Source organism: Vipera berus, assembly GCF_964194415.1.
Source record: "Vipera berus genome assembly, chromosome: 15".
In the NCBI taxonomy this organism is placed as follows: domain Eukaryota; kingdom Metazoa; phylum Chordata; class Lepidosauria; order Squamata; family Viperidae; genus Vipera; species Vipera berus.
This window is the reverse complement of record NC_138218.1, coordinates 4,650,723-4,672,563: the sequence shown is the minus strand read 5'-3', so window position 1 is coordinate 4,672,563 and position 21,841 is coordinate 4,650,723. Positions and strand designations below refer to the sequence as shown.

General features: G+C 45.9%; 1 protein-coding gene across 1 annotated transcript in view; it reads right to left on the bottom strand.

The window, feature by feature from the left end:
- CRB2 (crumbs cell polarity complex component 2) overlaps nucleotides 1–19,374 on the bottom strand; it is a gene marked incomplete at its 5' end in the record, with an annotated part of 33,743 nt that extends 14,369 nt beyond the window's left edge. The window contains 6 exons of the mRNA XM_081339476.1: nucleotides 8,244–8,357; nucleotides 8,781–8,963; nucleotides 9,321–9,460; nucleotides 11,758–11,953; nucleotides 16,803–17,495; nucleotides 19,293–19,374. Of these exons, the coding sequence (XP_081195602.1) occupies nucleotides 8,244–8,357; nucleotides 8,781–8,963; nucleotides 9,321–9,460; nucleotides 11,758–11,953; nucleotides 16,803–17,495; nucleotides 19,293–19,374 (1,408 nt within the window). The remainder of the gene's footprint in view (nucleotides 1–8,243; nucleotides 8,358–8,780; nucleotides 8,964–9,320; nucleotides 9,461–11,757; nucleotides 11,954–16,802; nucleotides 17,496–19,292) is intronic.
- Between the last annotated feature and the right edge of the window lie 2,467 nt (nucleotides 19,375–21,841).

Genomic DNA, 21,841 nt, shown 5'->3' with positions numbered 1-21,841 from the left:
AAAGGATTACCTTAAAAAAGGGCCTTTTTCCAAGCGTGGTCCTTTGAGTTTGGGAACGTGCCAAACTTTGTGAGGGAACAACTGAGGCGCAACACACGATTACAGGGGCATCGCTAAATGTCTATGGAGAGTCTCGGTCATCCTGGTCATGGTTGTCCCAAAGTTGCTTTTTTCACGAGGCAAATGGACTTTCTGGGTTTGTTTGGTTTTGGGTTTTTTTGAAGATGTTTCGTTTCTCATTCAGAGCTGAAGAAGCTTCTTGGATGAGAAGCGAAATGTCTACAAACCCACCCCCCAGAAAGAATAGAATGGAATGGAGAATAGAATAGAATAGAATAGAATAGAATAGAATAGAATAGAATAGAATAGAATAGAATAGAATAGAATAGAATAGGATAGGATAGGATAGGATAGGATAGGATAGGATAGGATAGGATAGGATAGGATAGGATAGGATAGGATAGGATAGAATAGAATAGAATAACAAATGGAATAGAATAGAATAGAATAGAATAGAATAGAATAGAATAGAATAGAATAGAATAGAATAGAATAGAATAGAATAGAATAGAATAGAATAGAATAGAATAGAATAGAATAGAATAGAATAGAATATGGAATATGGAATATGGAATATGGAATATGGAATATGGAATTTGGTATGGAACAGAACAGAACAGAACAGAATAGAATAGAATATGGAATAGAACAGAATATGGAATAGAATAGAATAGAATAGAATAGAATAGAATAGAATAGAATAGAATAGAATAGAATAGAATAGAATAGAATAGAATAGAATAGAATAGAATAGAATAGAATAGAATAGAGAATGGAATATGGAATATGGAATTTGGTATGGAACAGAATAGAATAGAGTAGAGTAGAGTAGAGTAGAGTAGAGTAGAGTAGAGTAGAGTAGAGTAGAGTAGAGTAGAATAGAATAGAATAGAATAGAATAGAATAGAATAGAATAGAATAGAATAGAATAGAATAGAATAGAAATAAAGAATGGAGAATAGAATAGAATAGAATAGAATAGAATAGAATAGAATAGAATAGAATAGAATAGAATAGAATAGAATAGAATAGAATAGAATAGAATAGAATAGAAATAAAGAATGGAGAATAGAATAGAATAGAATAGAATAGAATAGAATAGAATAGAATAGAATAGAATAGAATAGAATAGAATAGAATAGAATAGAATAGAATAATAGAATAGAATTAAGGAAATAATAGAATAGAATAGAATAGAATAGAATAGAATAGAATAGAATAGAATAGAATAGAATAGAATAGAATAGAATAGAATAGAATAGAATAGAATAGAATAGAGCTGGAAGGGACCTTGGAGGTCTTCTAGTCCAGCCCCCAGTTGCCTTGTGAAAGAAGCACCTTTGGGACACAATTACAGGGCTTTCATTCCTTGGATTCTTCCTTTGAGGGCTTTAAAGACTTCTCTTCCACCAAAATATTTCTTTGCTTCAGCAAAGAATCCAAAGAAGAGCATCCATCCCCCTTTTGCAGAAATAAGAATCTGCTGGAGGCATTTTTCTGTCCGCAGGAATAAAATAGGCTGGAATGTGCCAGGAAATATTTTACAATCCAGGTTTGTGGGAGGAAGGAAGGAGACTTGGAGGGGTGGGGGGTGGGGGCAGAAAGTCCTTCGGAGGAAAGGGAGTAAGGATGTTGTTCCCTTTTGAAGAGGAGGCCAGCTTAAGAACACCATAGTTCAGCCTGTTTCTGCTGCTAACTCCGGAATGGCCTTGGGCTTTCAAGGGCTGCTCCCTTTGCCCTGTGGGGGAACACAAAAATCCCCGCAGCTTAAAAAAAAAAGGCGCTTGTTGGATGTTAGGATCCAGGAACCGCCACCCAGAGCAGAACAGCTTCATTGAAGGAAAACTGCAAGTTTCTAGGAGGAAGACTCTCTCGGCTCTGTTTTAAACCAACACATGCGTCCGTCTCTATGCTGGAAATTCCTTCCCTTCAAGCAGAGACAGAAGATCTTGATCTATCAGCATGCGCCCCCTCCCTGCTCTCTTTGGGGAGAAGCACTTGAGGTGGAGCGGAGCAAAGAAGTAAGGACGGAGATAAGGCAAAGGAAAGGAAAACAAACATAGCTAAAGCTAGTTTATCCCAAGGCAGTTCACGTATTACTCCGTGCTTCTATTTTTTTTAATCCTGGCCAACCATCTCTGCTTCTCCTACGTTCATCCTGCCTTGTTATCTTTTGATACCTTTCTCTCACGAGTTCTGCTCCCCTCTTTGCCAAATTCCCTCTTTTCTTTTTTTCTTTTTGTATATTTATTTGAGGAACCAATCCTTATTCGTTCTCCTTCAGTGACTACCAAACCTAACGTGCTTCACGCTATGGGTCACGCTATGGTCAATCGATTTTTCTATTCAGTCCACCTTCATCCGGGTGGGTGGCCTTCATTCTCCACGTCCTGTAAGTTTATCCTGATTACCCAACGTCACTGTCACACAACATACAGGGGTGGGGGCGGGGCATTTTTTGTATCTTTTTAGCAATCATTCATTGCTCACGGGGATAATTACCCTTCTACACATCTTTGCACATTTTAACATCTCAAACATTCTCCATAAAAGTTTCCCCTCTTTACTAAACATCCTAGTGAGACATTCTCCTTGTTCTTATTTTCAAGGTTATCAATCTTCTTTTGAAGAAAAGGACCATTAGTGGGGCACACAGATCATTTGTCTGTCTGTCTGTCTGTCTGTCTGTCTGTCTATCCACCTATATCTATGTCTGTCTGTCTATCTATCTATCTATCTACCAACTGTCTGTCTGTCTGTCTGTCTGTCTTTCTATCTGTCTATCTATCTATCTATCTATCTATCTATCTATCCACCTATATCTATGTATGTTTGTCTATCTATCTACCAACTGTCTGTCTGTCTGTCTGTCTATCTATCTATCTATCTATCTATCTATCTATCTATCTATCTATCTATCTATCTATCTATCTATCTATCTATCTCTCTCTCTATCTATCTATCTCTCATATCCCTCTATTTATCTCTCATATCTATCTTTCTGTCTATCTACTGTATATCTCTCTCTCTCTCTCATATCTTTCTCTCTCATATCTCTCTTTCTGTCTATCTATCTATCTACTGTATCTATCTATCTATCTATCTATCTATCCACCTATATCTATGTCTGTCTGTCTATCTATCTATCTACCAACTGTCTGTCTGTCTATCTATCTATCTATCTATCTATCTATCTATCTATCTATCTATCTATCTATCTATCCACCTATATCTATGTCTGTCTGTCTATCTATCCCTATCATCTCTCTTTCTCATCTCTCTCTCTCTCTCCATTCTATCCATCCACTGTATCTACCATCTATCTTCAGTCTGTCTGTCTGTCCATCCATCCATCTATGTTTATGTGTGTATGTGTGTGTCTGGGGGAGAAATTCTGCCTATCATTGTGGTGATGACCTTCACAACGTTCAGACATTGTGGGTGCTTCATCACCGGAGCTTTTTAAGAAGAGACTGGACAGCCACTTGTCTGAAATGGTATAGGATCTCCTGCTTGAGCAGGGGGCTGGACTAGAAGACCTCCAAGGTCCCTTCCCGCTCTGTTCTGATTCTGATCTATGCCCTCTTCCATGCTTCTTGCACCTTCTTGCTTGGACACCTTAACTGAAGATAAATCTTGCTTCTTTAGGACCTAATGGGTATATCATCCCCCTCCACAAGAGACACACAATTTTCACAGTCTGGAGTTTTCTGCCAAAGGACCGGCCACAACAGCCTGGTATGAAGAAAATCAAAGTTCATTTCAGTGTGAAGCTGAACAGCTCTGCCCTCCAAGAGTTAGCAGAGACATTCCCTCCCCCCCTTACAGAAAACCAGTGCATTTTTGTAAAAGAAAAAGGTGCCGGAACTCACACATGTCATACAACCCGCCTTGCCTACCCTACAAGGTTCCATCCCAAAAAGGTGCCGGAACTCCGTTCTGAGCGTTCGATGAGAAAAAAAGCCCTGCAGAAAACCTTCCCAAAACAAGAAGCATTGCCCGCCGATCCGTACAGAAGACTCACACACACAAATCCACAGACCCACAACCACACAAGAAAGAGCCCGGGTTGCTAAGGACGTCCACTCGTTACCTGCCAACAGACGACAAAATCCGCCCAGGACAATTCCAGCCAGCAGCAAAGGGTTCATGGCCATTCCCCTGCCGGCATAGGTAGTGGTCCCAAGAGGAAACGCAATGGGGAAGGGCTCAGACTGAGCTGGATTGGACCCGGAACATGGCTTGTTTCCCTCCCGGGTGCCAGGCACACAACGGGCCTCTTCGGAGAGGAAGCCAAGCGCCGAAACCGGGCTGTAGCCGCTGAGCGATCTAATCCCTCTCAGCTCAAAATCTTCCCAGCTGGCTTCTATCCCAGCTGACAAGTTGTTTGCCTACCGCCTCCCCTGCAAGGGGAGTGGAAGATGGTCCTACGCAAGAGAGAGCCCGCTGGTTCTGGGCACCCTCCCTTCCCTCTTATTGCTGGCAATGGGAGAGGAGCCCGGAGGCCCATTTCAGCAGCGCCGTAGTGAGTGGACCTCCTGAAGCTGGGAAGACTACTATCCTTAGCAGAACCAACTCAGTCAGTCGGTGCTTGACTTCGCACTATCAAACTGGACTCTACGGTGGCCCTTCCTGTTGGTGTTGAGACCTCGGAGAAAGTGCAGAGAAGAGCCTCTAAGATGATCCAAGGCCTGGAGACTAAAACATAGGAAGAACGGCTGCAGGATTTGGGAATGGCCAGTCTAGAGAAGAGAAGGACTAGGGGAGACGTGATAGCGGTATTCCAGTGTTTGAGGGGCTGCCACAAAGAGGAGAGTGGGGGGGTCAATTTATTTTCTGAAGCACCAGAGGGCAGAACGAGAAGCATCAAACATAACCAAGGAGAGAAGCAACCTGGAATTAAGGAGAAACTTCCTAACAGTGAGGACAATCAACCAGTGGAACAACCTGCCTCCAGAGGTGGTGAATGCTCCAACACTAGAAGTTTTTAAGAAGAGATTGGACAATCACTTGTCTGAAATGGTATAGGGTCTCCTGCTTGAGCAGGGGCTGGACTAGAAGACCTCCAAGGTCCCTTCTAGCTCTCTTCTGATTGATTGATTGATTGATTGATTGATTGATTCCTCTTAGAAGGACACAAGTGTTGCACCAGAACCATTCTTTCCCATCAGAAGAGTTAAAGTAATCAAGGATTGGCCCAGATTCTCTAAACCAGGGTTTCTCAACCTTGGCAACTTTGTGGACTTCAACTCCCAGAATCCCCCAGTGGGTACGAGAATTGCCAAGGTTGCTTTCTTCACTTCCTTGATGAACGTCCAGAATTAACTGAATGTAGAAACAATCAAGTCTATCTCTTCCCCCCAGCCACCCACCCACCCACCCACCCGTGGCAATCCCCAAAAGATACTGCTGACAGGAGCATCCACTAATATAGGCAGTCCTCGTTTAGCAACCATTCGCTGTTACGACCGCGAGGAGGAAGCAACTTTGCAGCTAATGCTCGCCTTGACAACCTTTTTAGGGCTGCAAAGCAAAGGAAAGCTGAAGTCGGATCCTAAGACTAGTCACCGTTTCAATGAATGACTGTTTCACTCAATGACGGAACTGCTGGTCACTAAACGAGGAGTCCCCATCCTCTCTTCCTAAACGAGGACAGGCTGAAATGGAAGCAGAAAGAGCGTTCTGCAGTATCCCAGCTGGACAGTGGATTTCATCTCATCGGTTTTGCGTGTGAGTGAAACTGAGCAGGACCGTAGCAGAGCAGGCATCATCATCATCATCATCATCATCATCATCATCATCATCATCATAACAACAACAATAACAATAATAGTAATGATGATGATGATGAAGAAGAAGAAGAAGAAGAAGTTGGAAGGGACCTTGGAGGTCATCTAGTCCAACCCCCTGCTCAGGCAGGAAACCCTATACCAGTGATGGAGAACCTTTTAGAGACTGAGTGCCCAAACTGCAACCCAAAACCCACTTATGTATCGTTGGGGGCTGGGTGGCCGTGGCCCATGGGGTGGGCGTGGCTGCGGTGGTAACGGCAGACTGGGTGGGACTAAAAAGTTCAATCAATCAACTCCAACTTTGCGAGATCTTTTTTTTTTCCCCACGAGAAGTTGAAATTGATTGATTGAACCTTTTTTTTTTTGCACACGGCGGTGGAGGCCTAAAGCGAAAAGGTTTTATCAAACCCAGCTGAAGGCCTGGAACTGGGGCGACGGCAAATGGGTGTCCAGTCTCTTCTTCAAAACTTCCAGTGCTGGAGCATTCACAGCTTCTGGAGGCAGGTAGTTCCGCTGGTTAATTGTTCTGACTGTCAGGAAGTTTCTCCTTAGTTCCAGGTTGCTTCTCTCCTTGATGAGTTTCCATCCGTTGCTTCTTGTCCTGCCTTCGGATGCTTTGGAGGATAGCTTGACTCCCTCTTCTTTGGGGCAGCCCCTGAGATATCGGAAAGCTGCTATCATGTCCCCTCTGGTCCTTCTCTTCATTAAACCAGACATACCCAATTCCAGCTGGTCCTCTGTATTTTGGAAAGTTCACCTCCAGGTTCTCTCAAGATTTCAGATTTCTCTTCCTTTCCACAAGATGGCAGCCCCACGATATTTTAGAAACAGTATTCCCAAGAGTCAGTGCTTCAGACCTGTCTGGTCCCACGGGGATGGCACATTGCAAATGAACTTTGAAGCGAGCTGCTCCGTCTGTGCCTTACAGCTAAGCCAGGTAAGGTCTCCCTCCCGTTCATTTTGGGGAAACACAGATGGATAAGACGTGTTAGCGGAGCACGTCTTGCACTTCCTCTCGGCTTTTGCTCAAATCCCAATTTTGAAATGCATTCCAACTGATCACTGCAAGGTCCTTGGTGCTCTCCGAGCTTGGTGGTTTTCTTGCAGATGTTTCGTTGCCCAACTAGGTAATATCATCAGTGTTAACACAAAAGATGTTATCTAGTTGGGTAGCGAAGCATCTACAAAAAAAAAAACAGGCTCAGAGAGCACCAAGGACCCCACAGTTCTCCTCCTCCTCCTCCCCCCTTCCTCTTCCTCCTCCTCCTCCTCCCCCCTTCTAGCACTGATGAAGTTACCTAGTTGGGTCATGAAACGTCTGCAAGAAAACCAATCTCAGAGAGCATCAAGGACCCCACAGTCCTCTTCCTCCTCCCTCCCCCCCTTCTAGCACTGATGAAGTTACCTAGTTGGGTCATGAAACGTCTGCAAGAAAACCAATCTCAGAGAGGACCAAGGACCCCACAGTCATCGTCCTCCTCCTCCTCCTCCTCCTCCTCCTCCCTTCTAGCACTGATGAAGTTACTTAGTTGGGTCATGAAACGTCTGCAAGAAAACCAAGCTCAGAGAGCACCAAGGACCCCACAGTCATCGTCCTCCTCCTCCTCCTCCTCCTCCTCCTCCTCCTCCTCCTCCTCCTCCTCCTCCTCCTCCCTTCTAGCACTGATGAAGTTACCTAGTTGGGTCATGAAACGTCTGCAAGAAAACCAATCTCAGAGAGCATCAAGGACCCCACAGTCCTCTTCCTCCTCCCTCCCCCCCCCTCTAGCACTGATGAAGTTACCTAGTTGGGACATGAAATGTCTTCAAGAAAACAGCCAAGCTCAGAGAGCACCAAAGACCCCTCAATCCTCCTCTTCCTCCTCTTCCTCTCCACAAACCCGTCTCCTTTCTAGCACTGATGATGTTCCCTAGTTGGGTCATGAAACGTCTGCAAGAAAACAGCCAAGGTCCGTGTGCCCCAAGGACTCCACAATTCAGCCCTGAGCTACAAATATTCTCTTCCATCAATCTCTATAAAGAGAGTACTGTAAAATCTAGCAAAAACAGTGAAGCTCTTCCCACCTGAGTGAGATTAGAGAAAGCACATCGTACGATTCGTCCCAAACCGAAGCATAAATCCCGACAGGACGCGGCAAGCATTGCTTGGGCCAAATATCACCGCACGAAGCATCCCACGTCGAAGCTTGAAAGCTTCCAGCAGTCTGACTTTGATATGAAATCAGTGCAGAATTCACCCAGTTAGAAACTTAAATTAGGTTAGTGGGGGGAAAAAGCAGTACGAGTTAAGCCTTTTGGTCGCGTAAAGACACCACGAGACTTTTCTCTTTCCCGCGCTTAGATTCCCTCCCATTCTTCAATCTCATTCTTCGCTGCCCCCTCCCCATTTACCTGTATATCCAGGTGAGCAGTCGCACCGGTAGCTGTTCACCAAGTCCAGGCAGCTTCCTCCGTTTTGGCACGGCTGAGATTCGCATTCATTGGTGTTGACGGAACACGTTTCTCCTTCAAAGAGATTGCAAAACAAGTCACGCTCACAACCTCTGTTCCTCATTGATTTTTTTTGCGGGGGTGGGGTGGGGGAGATCGATCTCTAACTTGATTCAATGAGCGGGTTTAAATTGATGAACTCGAACCACAGAGGCACACACGCGCACACGCGCGCTGAAAAGCCCGTTCTGTTCTTCTGCAGCCCTTAAAGGCTTACTTAAACCATCCAAAATGATCCCATGGAAGAAAGACAGGCGGGCCAAGAATGAAAATTCAGTTCGACGTCTGTAAAGATCTCAAAAGCAGGGTCTATCTGCGTGAGAAGCCTTGCTGAAGCAATAAGGGAGGGGGAGGGGCTGATTGCTTGATCTGTCAGCTAATTCCGGATCCACAGAATAGATCCCACGGGATCCCCCAAGACAAGGGAAAAGAACGCACCCTCAAAGCCGGGATGACAACTGCAGATGTAACCAGCAGCTGCTCGGTAGCTAAACCGCTCGGGGAAATCCGCGTGTCTCCCGTAGTAGCTCTGATTGGACCTTTCGAGGCATTCTCCGCCGTTGAGACACGGGTGTGCTGAACACTCGTTGAGGTCTTCTTCGCAGTGTGTTCCCACGTACCCTGATGTCGGAGAGTAAAGGGACAGAACGTGAGCCAAACTAGGAACTCTGGAGTGGAGGCAAGGTGTCATCCCTCAATTCAACCAGGTTCTTCTTGGAGTTAGGGCAATGAAACATCTGCAAAGAAACCACCAAGCTCGGAGAGCACCAAGGACCTTGCAGTGGAATCCAGAAGCTCTTTGCAGTGGAACCCATCAATGTCTTCTTTAAGAAATAGGATGGGGGGGGACCCACAAGCCTCCCCCCCCACACCCACCCAGCGGCAGCCAAGTTTTAAAAACACTGCACTACGTGCCTTCTCCTTCTCCTCCTCCTCCCCATTCTGGAGTCTGAAAAATGAGGATTTTTTTTTGCTTACCTGGCCAGCAAGAACAGTTGTAAAACCCAGCTCCTTCCAAGCAAGGGGCCCCATTCTGGCAAGGTTGTGAAGCACACTCCAAGATGTCCAACTCACAATGTTGTCCTTCAAAGCCAGTGTTGTGACAGTCGCATTGGTAGCTAAGGAGGAAGAAGAGGGAAAAAAATTGTGGGAGTGACTGATTAAGCACATCCTCTTTTGTTCCGTAGCGGGTGGTCAATGCCTTATGATGCTGTGCATCAATTTCATCCCTGTGTTTTATTCTCAATGCCTTGGTGGAGCAGTGGGCTAATGCCTCCTTAAGTAACTCAAGCTGCCTGCAATTAGTGCAGGTTCGAGTCCCACCAGGCTCAAGGTTGACTCAGCCTTCCATCCTTCCGAGGTAGGTAAAATGAGGACCCAGATTGTTGGGGGCAATTAAGCTGACTTTGTAATAAGGCCGCTTGGGGGGGGGGCGAAAGCCCTAATAAGCAGGCATATACATAGAACGAAGGCTATTGCTAAGCACATTGGTTTGTGCTTAAATTGTAAGCCGCCCTGAGTCTTCGGAGAAGGGCGGGATATAAATGGGATTAAAATAATAAAAAATAAATAAATAAATCTTGACTGTTCCTCAGCTGTGTTCCCCACAGTTCCTCCAAGGTGTGGCAGGAGCATTAAAACAGCCTAGTCCTGTCGACAGGGTATGCGCTGCACCATCAGTCACACCCTCTGCGCTAATAGGAGTCTCTCTTCTTAAAGGTTTGTCGAAAGAGAAGAATCCCAAAGACTGGAGAAAATACCACCAAAATAAATAAATCATTGTGGGGGGGAAAGGTCTAAAACATATATAGGGAACGGTTGCTGGAATTGGGTATGTCTAGTTTAACGAAGAGAAGGACGAGGGGGGACATGATAGCAGCGTTCCAATATCTCAGGGGCTGCCACAAAGAAGAGGGAGTCAAGCTGTTCTCCAAAGCGCCTGAAGGCAGGACAAGAAGCAACGGATGGAAACTCATTAAGGAGAGAAGCAACCTGGAACTAAGGAGAAACTTCCTGACAGTGAGAACAATTAACCAGTGGAACGACCTGCCTCCAGAAGGGGTGAATGCTCCAACACTGGAGGTTTTTAAGAAGAGACTGGACAGCCGTTTGCCTGAAATGGTATAGGGTTTCCTGCCTGAGCAGGGGGGTTGGACTAGATGATCTCCAAGGCCCCTTCCAGCTTATTATTATTAAATGTGTAGAAAGACAACCTAGTGCGGACTGAAGAGATGGTCAATTAAAACCTTGTGTCAAGTTTCTGACGTGTGGGCTTTTCAAGTGACTCTGAGGCACTGTTTACCTTAAAAGTCCTTTATTCAGCCTAATACACCGGCAAATGTTTGCTCGAAGGAAGCTGGAATCTGAAATCTCCTCCCTCTTGCGCAATATATTAAAACACAATTCTCCACCTTTCTAATTTTGTCATTAATCATATTCTCCAATTAATTTAAAGAATCAGTTCCCTTCCCTTAGACAACCGCCAAGTTCTTATCTTCTTTTGATGTCGTATGGCCTTGAGGCACAACCTTCCTCCTCCCAGCCTTAAACTCAATCTCTTAAAGCAATACCCGTTTAACATATGAAATAGCTGCTGCTTCATCTCTTGTCAGGCAAGAACATTTGATGTTAGCAACATTGACACCTTGAATAGAAGCCTTGCAGCATGCAACAGTTTTGAGATGTGTCTCCCTTGCTCAATCAGAGTGCCAGAATGAGGTGGTCAACTCCTAGAAGTGTCATGGATCCACCACACACACACACACACACACACACACACACACACACACACATGACTCCTCTCTAGATGCAAGTTCAGAGGAGAAGGGTTAGTTTGAGTCTGCGGAGGAAAGTGTGGAGGTCAGGACTGGGGCTCAGAGAATGCTTGCCTGATGGAGGAGCCTCAGCTGGGTGGGAGCAACAGGGTGAGACTGAGGGAGGCAAGCTGCAGCTGCAGCAACTTGGCCAGGAGGCTGCAGGCTAGGACCAGGAGCAGCTGCCACCTGTTAGCGATGAGGAGGAGATAAGAGTCCACACCTCTAGAGTAGAGAGGAGGCAGGCATAATGCATGTCAGCTAGACTATTCGCGAGGAGGCAGCCTTGCTTCTCATGAAGGGCTGCACCGGCATTGTCCACTTAACCCCACCCTGAGGACTTGAGTGTTGCTGTAGCAATGTGCCCAGCCTTGTGTGCTTGTGCCGTGGATCCTGGCCTGTTTGACTCCTGGACTTGGATGCAGTTACCCTTGCTCTACTGAGCTTGGAATCTGGACCTGTGCAACGGGGAGCTTTCCGAGCACCTGTTTGAGGGAGGTTGAATAAACACCTGTAGAATTCTTGCCATACGTGTGGGGAGGGGGGCGCAGTGGGGCAGCACAAGAAGCCATTGAGTTTGTCCTCAGGATTGAGGCTCTTACCCGTTGACCAGGTCCTGGCAGATAGCTCCATTCAGGCAAGGCTGGCTGTGGCATTCATCAATATCCACTTCGCACTGGGTTCCTTCGTAGCCCGGCAGGCAGGAGCAGGTGAAGAACCCAATATGGTCAGAACAGGTGCTACCATGCCAACAGGGACTCGACTCACACTCGTTGACCTCCACATCACAGTTCACACCTTTGTGACAAAAAAGAGAAGGGACGGATTCGTTTATATATACTATACCTTTCTAAAGGCTGCACGGTGGGCCCTTCCATCTCTAAATCAGGGCTTCTCAGCCTGAGCGACTTTACGTGGAGTGGATATCAACTCCCAGAATTCCCATGCTGGCTGGGAATTCTGGGAGTTGAAGTCCACTTCTCTGAAAGATGTCGAAGTGGAGAAACGCTGCTTTAAATAATCGAGAGGGGGGAGGGAGAAAGAGAGAGAGAGAGAGAGGAGAAGGAGAGGAGAGAGAGAGAAAAGAGAGAGAGGAGGGAAGAGAGAGAGAGAAAAGGAGGGGAAAAGAGAAAGAATGAGTAGGAGGGAGAAAGAGAAGGAGGGAGAAAGAAAAGAAAAAGGAGAAAGAGAAAAGAGAGAGAGAGAAGGAGGGCGAAAAAGAAAGAGAGAAAGAGAAAGGAGAGAGGGCAAAGAGAGAGAGAGAGAGAGATAGGAAACTATTATTTCCCTGGGAAACTGAGGCTGTGAGGGTGGGAAATGCCCCAAATTAGCCTATTTTTAACCCCCAGGTTCAAAAAAAGGAGGTCTCTCACTAACGGTTAGAATTATTTATCCTCCGCCTATTTGCAGGTTTCCAGCAGGTCCACAAAGAGACCCCTAAAGGAAATCTAAGCGGCCCCCATGCTCTTTTTCACAATTTGCTGACTTCAGAGAATATATCCCTGGGCTGCTACCTGCAAATCCACTTAATTCCAATTTTCTGGCTGAGCTCTGCTTCACAGCAGTCCCGGCCAGACTAATCCACCAGGAATGTGGGCCCCTTAATCTGGCTGAGCTCTTGTCCAGCCTTAAGCAAACGCCTGCCCACCTCTCGCTAAAAGGGACTCGGTCCTTCTGGGGGGAAAAGGCCAAGAGCTGAATCCCAGTTTGGAGGCAGCGGTGGGATTCAAATACTGTAGGTGAACAACCGGTTCTCTGCGTGGATGCCGCTTCCGGAAGTCCATTCTGGGCTTGGGCAACAAAAAAATTAGCTCCCGGTTCTGACGAACTGGTGCGAACTGGCTGAATCCCACCACCGGTTGGAGGGAGGTTGCCTGGAGCTCCACCCCAGTGCCCAGAGGAAAGGAATGGTTGTGAGTTTACGCACCCTATTTTCCAGTTAACTCTGGAGCCCCCAAAGCATCTTTGAGGATGCTACAGCCTGTCTCTGGACTCCCCCAGGTTTGCCTCTTCATTGGTCCACATTTATTAGTGTCCTTTCGTAAGATGCTCGGCAAGTTACAGTATCTTTAAGGAGCTGCCAAGCTCATACCTTCCCCACACCAGTTTTGTTTATAAAGCCCTAGTAAGGCCACACCTGGAATAGTGCAGCCCATTTTGGTCACCCTATCACACAAAAAAAATGTTGAGAGTTTGGAAAAAGTTCAGAGAAGAGCAACTAAGATGGTCCAAGGCCTGGAGGCGAAAACATACGAAGAACGGCTGCAGGACTTGGGTTTGGCCAGTCTAAAGAAAAGAAGAAATAGGGGAGACATGATAGCAGCGTTCCAGTATTTGAGGGGCTGCCATAAAGAAGAGGGGGTCAAACTATTCACCAAAGCACCAGAGGGAAGGACGAGAAACAACGGTTGGAAACTGATCAAGGAGAGAAGCAACCTGGAATTAAGCAGAAACTTCCCAACAGTGAGGACAATTAACCAGTGGAACAGCTTGCCACCAGAAATCGTGGGCGCTCCATCACTGGAGGTTTTTAAGAAGAGGCTAGACACACTTGTCTGAGATGATATAGGTTCTCCAGCTTGAGCAAGGGGCTGGACTAGAAGACCTCCAAGGTCCCTTCCAGCTTCTATTCTATTCTATTCTATTCTATTCTATTCTATTCTATTCTATTCTATTCTATTCTATTCTATTCTATTCTATTCTATTCTATTCTTTAATATATATTCTATTCTATTCTATTCTATTCTATTCTATTCTATTCTATTCTATTCTTTAATATATATTCTATTCTATTCTATTCTATTCTATTCTATTCTATTCTATTCTATTCTATTCTATTCTATTCTATTCTATTCTATTCTATTCTATTCTATTCTATTCATTAATATATATTCTATTCTATTCTATTCTATTCTATTCTATTCTATTCTATTCTATTCTTTAATATATATTCTATTCTATTCTATTCTATTCTATTCTATTCTATTCTATTCTATTCTATTCTATTCTATTCTATTCTATTCTATTCTATTCTATTCTGTTCTATTCTCCAATATTTATTCTATTCTATTCTATTCTATTCCATTCCATTCCATATTTTCTATCCTATCCTATCCTATCCTATCCTATCCTATCCTATCCTATCCTATCCTATCCTATCCTATCCTATCCTATCCTATCCTATCCTATCCTATCCTATCTTATTCCATTCCATATTTTCTATTCTATTCTATTCTATTCTATTCTATTCTATTCTATTCTATTCTATTCTATTCTATTCTATTCTATTCTATTCTATTCTATTCTATTCTATTCTATTCCATCTTTATTCTATTCTATTCTATTCTATCTTGGAGGTTTCACTGAGGTGAGGGAGCTTTCCAAAGGGAACGCTGGAATCTCCCAGAGGAGGAGGGAAAGAAAGGTATTTGCTCTCCTTTCCGCTCTTTCCCAGATCCCTCCTTTCTGTTGTTCTTAACGCAGAGGAAATTCTTCTGCCAAGAATCAGCCGAAAGGGCAATCCAGTGTTGCAATTCGTCTCCTTCTGCTACCGAGCTGCTAACCGTCGACTCTCGCTCACATTCCTTCCTGGCCATGTAAGGCGCAGAGAGGAGCAAGGCCAGAGGGTGTCTCCGTGCCGGCTGGTACCAGGTGGAGGAGGAAACCCTGCGGTCCACATTCCACCCAGAGACCAACCACCCCCCACCCCCCCACCCCCGTGGCTTCTGCTGCTTCAGCAGGGAGCTGGCAAGGCCCCCGGTGAGTCAGTGCCAACTTGGTCCAGGAAAAGAGCTTGTGTTGCAACTAAGAGAGCAATTTTTCGACTCAGCCTTTTCTGACACCTGCATCTCAGGGACACTGGCCGGACTAACGTTCTTGCGCTGGCAACGGCCCCCGTTTGATCTTTACTGCATCGTAAGGGAGGCTGGCCCATCGTAAGGGAGGCTGGCCCAACGGGGAGGGGGCCCATTTATTTTCCAAAGCCCCAGAGGGCAGGACACGATGGATGGAATCTGATCGAGGAGAGAAGCAAGCTGGAACTAAGGAGAAACTTCCTGACAGCGCAGGACCATTAACCAGTGGAACAGCCAGCCTCTTGAAGCGCTTCATCCCAGGAGGCTTTGAAGAAGAGACTGGACAGCCACTTGTCTGAAATGGGATGGGATCTCCTGCTTGACAAGGGGGCTGGACTAGAAGACCTTCACGGTCCCTTCCAGCTCTATTCTGATTCCGATTCTAAGCTCAACCGGTGCAGATCGCTCTTTCTCAACTTAGCAGGTTTAAGGATTTAAGAATTCTGCGAGTCCACAGGTCTGAAACTTGCCCTGGTCGACAAATACCGTTTCAGAGCAAGGAAGAATATCGAGCAGCGAGATCAGAAGGCTGGTTTGAAGGTCCACAGAAAACCTTCTGGACTATATTTGCCCTAATTCTCTTATAATCATGAACCTTTGGTGCAGTTTTGTTGCCCTGAACATTTGCTGATGAGAAGGGATGAGTTATCTTCTCCTCTCTAGTAAATAGCAGTAGCAATAGCACTTATATACCACTTCACAATGCTCTAAGCGGTTTACAGAGTCAGCATGTTGCTCCCGCCCAACCATCTGGGTCCTCATTTTACCGACCTCGGAAGGAAGGAAGGCTGAGTCAACCTTGAACCGGTCAGGATCGAACTGCTGGCAGTGGGCAGAATTAACCTGCAAAATTGCATTCTAAGCACTGCGCTACCATGGCAGATAGATAGATAGATAGATAGATAGATAGATAGATAGATAGATAGATAGATAGATAGACAGACAGACAGACAGACAGACAGACAGACAGACAGACAGACAGACAGATGATAGATAGATAGATAGACAGACAGATAGATGATAGAGAGATACATAGGTAGATGATAGATAATAGATAGGTAGATGATAGATAATAGATAGGTAGATGATAGATAATAGATAGATGATAGATAGATAATAGATGATAGATAGACAGATATAGATTATAGATAGACAGACAGATAGAGGATAGATACATAGGTAGATGATAGATAGATAGATAGATAGACGATAGATGATAGATACATAGATGATAGATAGATAGATAGATAGATAGATAGATAGATAGATAGATAGATAGATAGATAGATATAGCAATAGCACTTAAGACTTATATACCACTTCACAGTGCTTTACAGCTCTCTTGAAGCGGTTTATAGAGTCAGCATCTTGCCCCCAACAATTTGGGTCACAGGTGTCGTGATGTATCACAACTTTTTTTGCATTGCCAGAGCTGGGATGGGCGCAGCCTCCGTATGATGCAAGCCCCCCTCAGGTCGGCAGTTTGACACCCCTGATCTGGGTCCTCAGTTTACCGACCTCGGAAGGATGAAAGGCTGAGTCAACCTTGAGCCGGTGAGAATTGAACCGCTGGCAGTTGGCAGAGTTTAGCCTGCCATACTGCATTCTAACCACTGCACCGCCACGGAACTTTTGCCTCCCCACGGCTATTCTGCACCACCGGTAACATCAATTCTGTCATCAACAAATTAAGAGCTATATTTATTGATGGGAGGCTGGTGAATCACCAAAGGTCACCCCCTCCCAGAATCTTTAAAAAAAAGAAAAGCAAAAAGATGAAAGGTCCACAGTACCTGTGTAGCCAGGCAGACACTGGCAGACGTAATGGTCTATCCAGTTGAGGCAGGTGCCGTTGTGTCGACAAGGTTGGGAGGCGCATTCGTTGATGTCAATTTCGCAATGGTAGCCCTGAAATCCCGGCACGCAAAAGCAACTGTATTCGTTGACTCGGTCGAGGCAGATGGCTCCATTCTGACAGGGGTTGGAGGCACACTCGTCTATCTCCCCCTCGCAGTGGGCGCCAGTGAGGCCAGGTGGGCAGTGGCAGGTGTATGTCCCTCCATTCTCAAGGCAGGTGCCATTGTTGCAAAGTTGACTTGAGCAAATGGAAGAGCTGGATGGGCAGATGTGTCCACTTGGGCACTGGCAGCCATACCCATCCTGGAGGTTGACGCACTGAAAACCGGGCTGAAGACAAGGGTTATTCGTCTCGCACTCGTCCCCTTGGGATCTGCAAGAGACATCGGCCGAGCCGGATCCACAGTGGCAAGTGTAATTCAGGTACCCAGGCGTCCCACTGCAGTTCCACTGAGGTGGACAAGGGTGTCCATCGCACGGCTCAGCTAGCAACTCACAGTCTCTTCCCACGTAAGCTACGGGGCTGTGGGCACACAAACATTGGTAGCCGCCTTCCAGGTCTCTGCAGGTCCCTCCATTCTGGCAGGGAGCTGAGGAGCAAAAGTTGGCTGGTTCCGAAGTTGCTTGTCCTGGAGAGGAGGAAAAAAAACACAACAACAACGATAAGGTTAGGCAGGGGTGTCAAACTCAATTTCATTGAGGGCCGCATCAGCATTGCGGTTGCCCTCAGGGGGGCGGGTGGGTGTGGCCAGGGTGGGCGTGGCCTACTGGGTGGGCGTGGCTAGAGTGCGTATGGCCTACTGGGTGGGCATGGCCAGCTCTACATGGTTCACATCAAGGGTGCCTATGGGGGCCTGGGCAGGAGTGGGACAGATCTGAGGGTCTCTGGCAGAAGGAGGGTCTCTGGGCCAGGGCCAAGGCAATGGGGGCCGTTCCCTCACTGTTTCCAGGATGCCTTCGTGGGCCGCATGAAACCACTTCGCGGGCCGCATCCGGCCCCCGGGCCTTGTGTTTGACATGTCTGGGTTAGAGGAACATTCCCCATGTGTGTTTGCGTAGCTTTTGGTTGAGAGGAGAGCTCGGTCCCGCGCCGTGACAGCACGGCGGCTAATTATGGCCATGATACGTGGCAAATCAAAATTAAAGGCTAAAAATTGCACATCTTGCCAAAGTGGATTTCACAACAATGGTGACAGCAGCTTTGGAGGGAGAGGAGAATTTGACCCAAGCCGAAGGAGAACAAGGGACAAAATGGCTGAAGAAATAGAATGGAATGGAACAGAACATAGAATATGGAATAAAGCTGGAAGGGATTTTGGAGATAATAATAATAATAATAATAATAATAATAATAATAATAATAATAATAATAATAATAATAATAATAATAATAATGATGATGATGATGATGATGATGATGATGATGATGATGATGATGATGATGATGATGATGATAATGATAATAATAATGAAGAAGAAGAAGAAGAAGAAGAAGAAGAAGAAGAAGAAGAAGAAGAAGAAGAAGAAGAAGAAGAAGAAGAAGAAGAAGTTGGAAGGGACCTTGGAGGTCATCTAGTCCAACCCCCTGCTCAGGCAGGAAACCCTATACCATTTCAGGCAAACAGCTGTCCAGTCTCTTCTTAAAAACCTCCAGCGTTGGAGCATTCACCACCTCTGGTGGCAAGCAGTTCCACTGGTTAATTGTTCTAACTGTCAGGAAGTTTCTCCTTAGTTCCAGGTTGCTTCTCTCCTTGACTAGTTTCCATCCATCTTCCATCCATCTTCTAGTCCAGCCCTCTGCTCAAGCAGGAGAACCTCTACCATTTCAGACAAGTGACTGTCCAGTCTCTTTTTAAAGACCTCCAGTGATGAAGCACCCAGAACTTCTGGAGGCAACTTCTGTTCCCCTGGTTAATTGCCCTCATTGTTAGGAGGTTTCTCCTGAATTCCAGGTTGCTTCTCTCCTTGATTAGTTTCCATCTGTTGTTTCTCGTCCTGCCTTCTGGGGCTTTGGAGAATAAATTGACCAACTCCTCTTCTTTGTGGCAGCCCCTCCAATACTGGAATACCGCTATCGTGTCACCTCTAGTCTTTCTTTCCTCTAGACTATCCAAACCCAGTTCCTGCAACTGTTCTTCATATGTTTTAGTCTCCGGGCCTTGGATCATCTTAGTTGCTCTTTTCTGCACTTTTTTCAGAGTCTCAACATCTTTTTTTTGTAATGTGGTGACCAAAACTGGATGCTGCATTCCAGGCGTGGCCTTTCTAAGCCTTTAAAAAGCCGGTACGTCATGTGTTTTGCTTTCTATGCTTCTGTTTATACAACCAAGGATGGACTGTATACCTGTGATGGTACTGTGAATGTGTCTTATTTCCCCAGTCAATTTGTGTTTTGTATTCCAGTTGCCCTTCATTTTTAGCATTACTTGCACTTCTTAGAAGTGATACAGGTCTCACAACTTGTTGGACTTTGCACTGTGCTGCTGTTCCTGCTGAGAGGATTGTCATCGTGGTTGTGTGAGTGTGTGTGTGGTCCCCTAGCTCTGTCTCTTGTGGGTGCCCGAAGGCCATATTCAGTCTCAACACTCAATGATTTTCTGCTTCTTGGGTGAAGCTATTGTCCCAATGATGATGATGATGATACGCCATCAAGTTATGCCATCAAATTGTCCCAAGAGGCAACTGGACTTTGTTTTTCCTTGAAGATATTTCGCTTGTAATCCAAGAAGCTTCTTCAGTTCTGGCTCAGTCTTCGGAAGTAGAAGCACCCAAAGGTGCTTTTTCAGGAGGCAACTGGACTTTCTGGGTTTGTTTTTTTCCTTGAAGATATTTCGCTTCTCCTCCAAGAAGCTTCTTCAGCTCTGACTGGATGGTGGGGAATGGAAGGAAGAAGTTTCTTGGAGGAGAAGCGAAACGCCTTCAAAGAAAAACAAGGAAGTCCACTTGCCTCTTGAGAAAGCACCTTTGGGACAACCAGGACCTGGATGATGGAGAATCTCCATAGACATGCCATCAAGTTGTTGCTGACTCTTAGCGTCTCCATAGGTAGATGTTCTCCAGAACAATTTGTCCCTCACCTGGTCACTTCATGAGGACCTCTCTAACACTCGTCAGCAGCTTCATACAGTATGTGCTTCACACAGTATGTTTTTTCAAGGATAACCTTAAGGTTGGACCATCCAACTGAAGATATTTTTTATCACCATCATTATCTAACTCCTTGCTGCTCCCTGACTTTCTACCCAGGTTGCTTTTTGACCTCCTTTTTTCATAATTTGCCTTTTTTTTTTTTAGCCGGGAAACATTTCCAGGATGCTTTGCAAATTTCTGTTGTTTGTCCTCTCCCTTCCCTCCCCCACCACCTTCCTGGGACCGTTGCGGGGAGTGGGAACGGCTCTGGCTTTGCCTTCCCAACACCCCCCTTTGTCCTACCCTCGCTGCTTTTATTCTCCAATCTCCACTCAACCGGAGAACAAGGATGAGCAAATGGGCCTGGTATGCATGGAGCAATTAGAGTGTGTAACTCAAGAGGCTGTTTTCCAGCAAGGCAGCCTGTCGGTTCCACTCCAGCCAACTTCTCTTTCTCTCTCCAAATGTTCCAGCAGGCTGGGGCACAAGGTCCTTCCTTGCCTCTTCCTTGTAGATGGAGCTTGTGGAGCTGTCAAGAAAAGCGGTCCATGATAGTCATGGCGCTTTTGGAAACCTGGAAGAGCCAGGAAGGTGCAGCTGGCACAGTAAGGCAGCTGGCTCTTTCTGTTGACATCTGAGGAAAGAGATGGAGCTCCTTGGATGTTCTAGGAAGGGGATGGCTGGAGCAAAGGTTCACCCATCTTTCATCCATCCATCCGTTCATCCATCTAGCTGGTTCTTTCTGTTGACATCTGAGGAAAGAGATGGAGCTCCTTGGATGTTCTAGGAAGGGGATGGGTGGAGCAAAAGTTCACCCATCTTTCATCCATCCATCCGTTCATCCATCTAGCTGGTTCTTTCTGTTGACCATCTGAGGAAAGAGATGGACCTCTAGAAAGAGGATGGGTGGAGCAAAAGTTCACCCATCTTCCATCCATCCATCCATCCATCCATTCATCCATCTAGCTGGTTATTTCTGTTGACCATCTGAGGAAAAAGATGGAGCTCTAGAAAGGGGATGGGTGGAGCAAAAGTTCGCCCATCTTCCTGTTCTGTACCAGCCTGCTACCGGCCCTGCAGAAAAGGCAGGGACAACCCCTTTTACAAGAAGGCAAGAGGCTGGAATTACGCCTGCCAAATTTATTGCTACAAAAACAAATAGAACAAGACACAAACCAAGAAACAGGAGCTTTTCAAGCGGTTGCCTTCAGCAAACCAGCCCTCCCACGCATTCCCCCTTAAATACAGTTCAGGGCGTGGCTTCTCTCTGCCTCCTTCCGAGGAGCCCCATTGCCTTCCTCTGTTTACTCCTGATTGACTGCCTCCTGCGTCGGGCGTCCTTGAACAGGGCCAGCTGTGGGTCATCTTCATCCACGCTGTCAGGCTCACACAGCTGGGTCTGCGTCATGACCAGATGAGAGGGGCCTGGCTGGGGGCTCTCATCAAGCTGTCCAATCCCCTCAGCAAGCTCTTCAACACCCCCCTCCTCCTCCTCCTCTGAGTCGTCCGACCCAACTGCCGAACCCACAGACTGACCCTGAATCACAACACTTCCATCCATCCATCCATCCATCCATCATCCATCCATCCATCCATCCATCCATCCATCTTCTCACACATTCTGTAAAATGAAAGGTCTTCTCTAAAATATCTTGGGCTTTAGTTCAGTGGAAAGACAGTTGGTCAGGAGCTTGCAGATTGGGTTCCAATGGATCCACACTTAATTGAATTTCAGGTTCAAAAGAGATCTAGGTTTATGTCTGCAAACCAAAATGCTAAAAACACACGTTGCTCTTTTAAAAATTGGATGGAAAAGGAACGTAACATTTTAAACCCAGGGATTAAA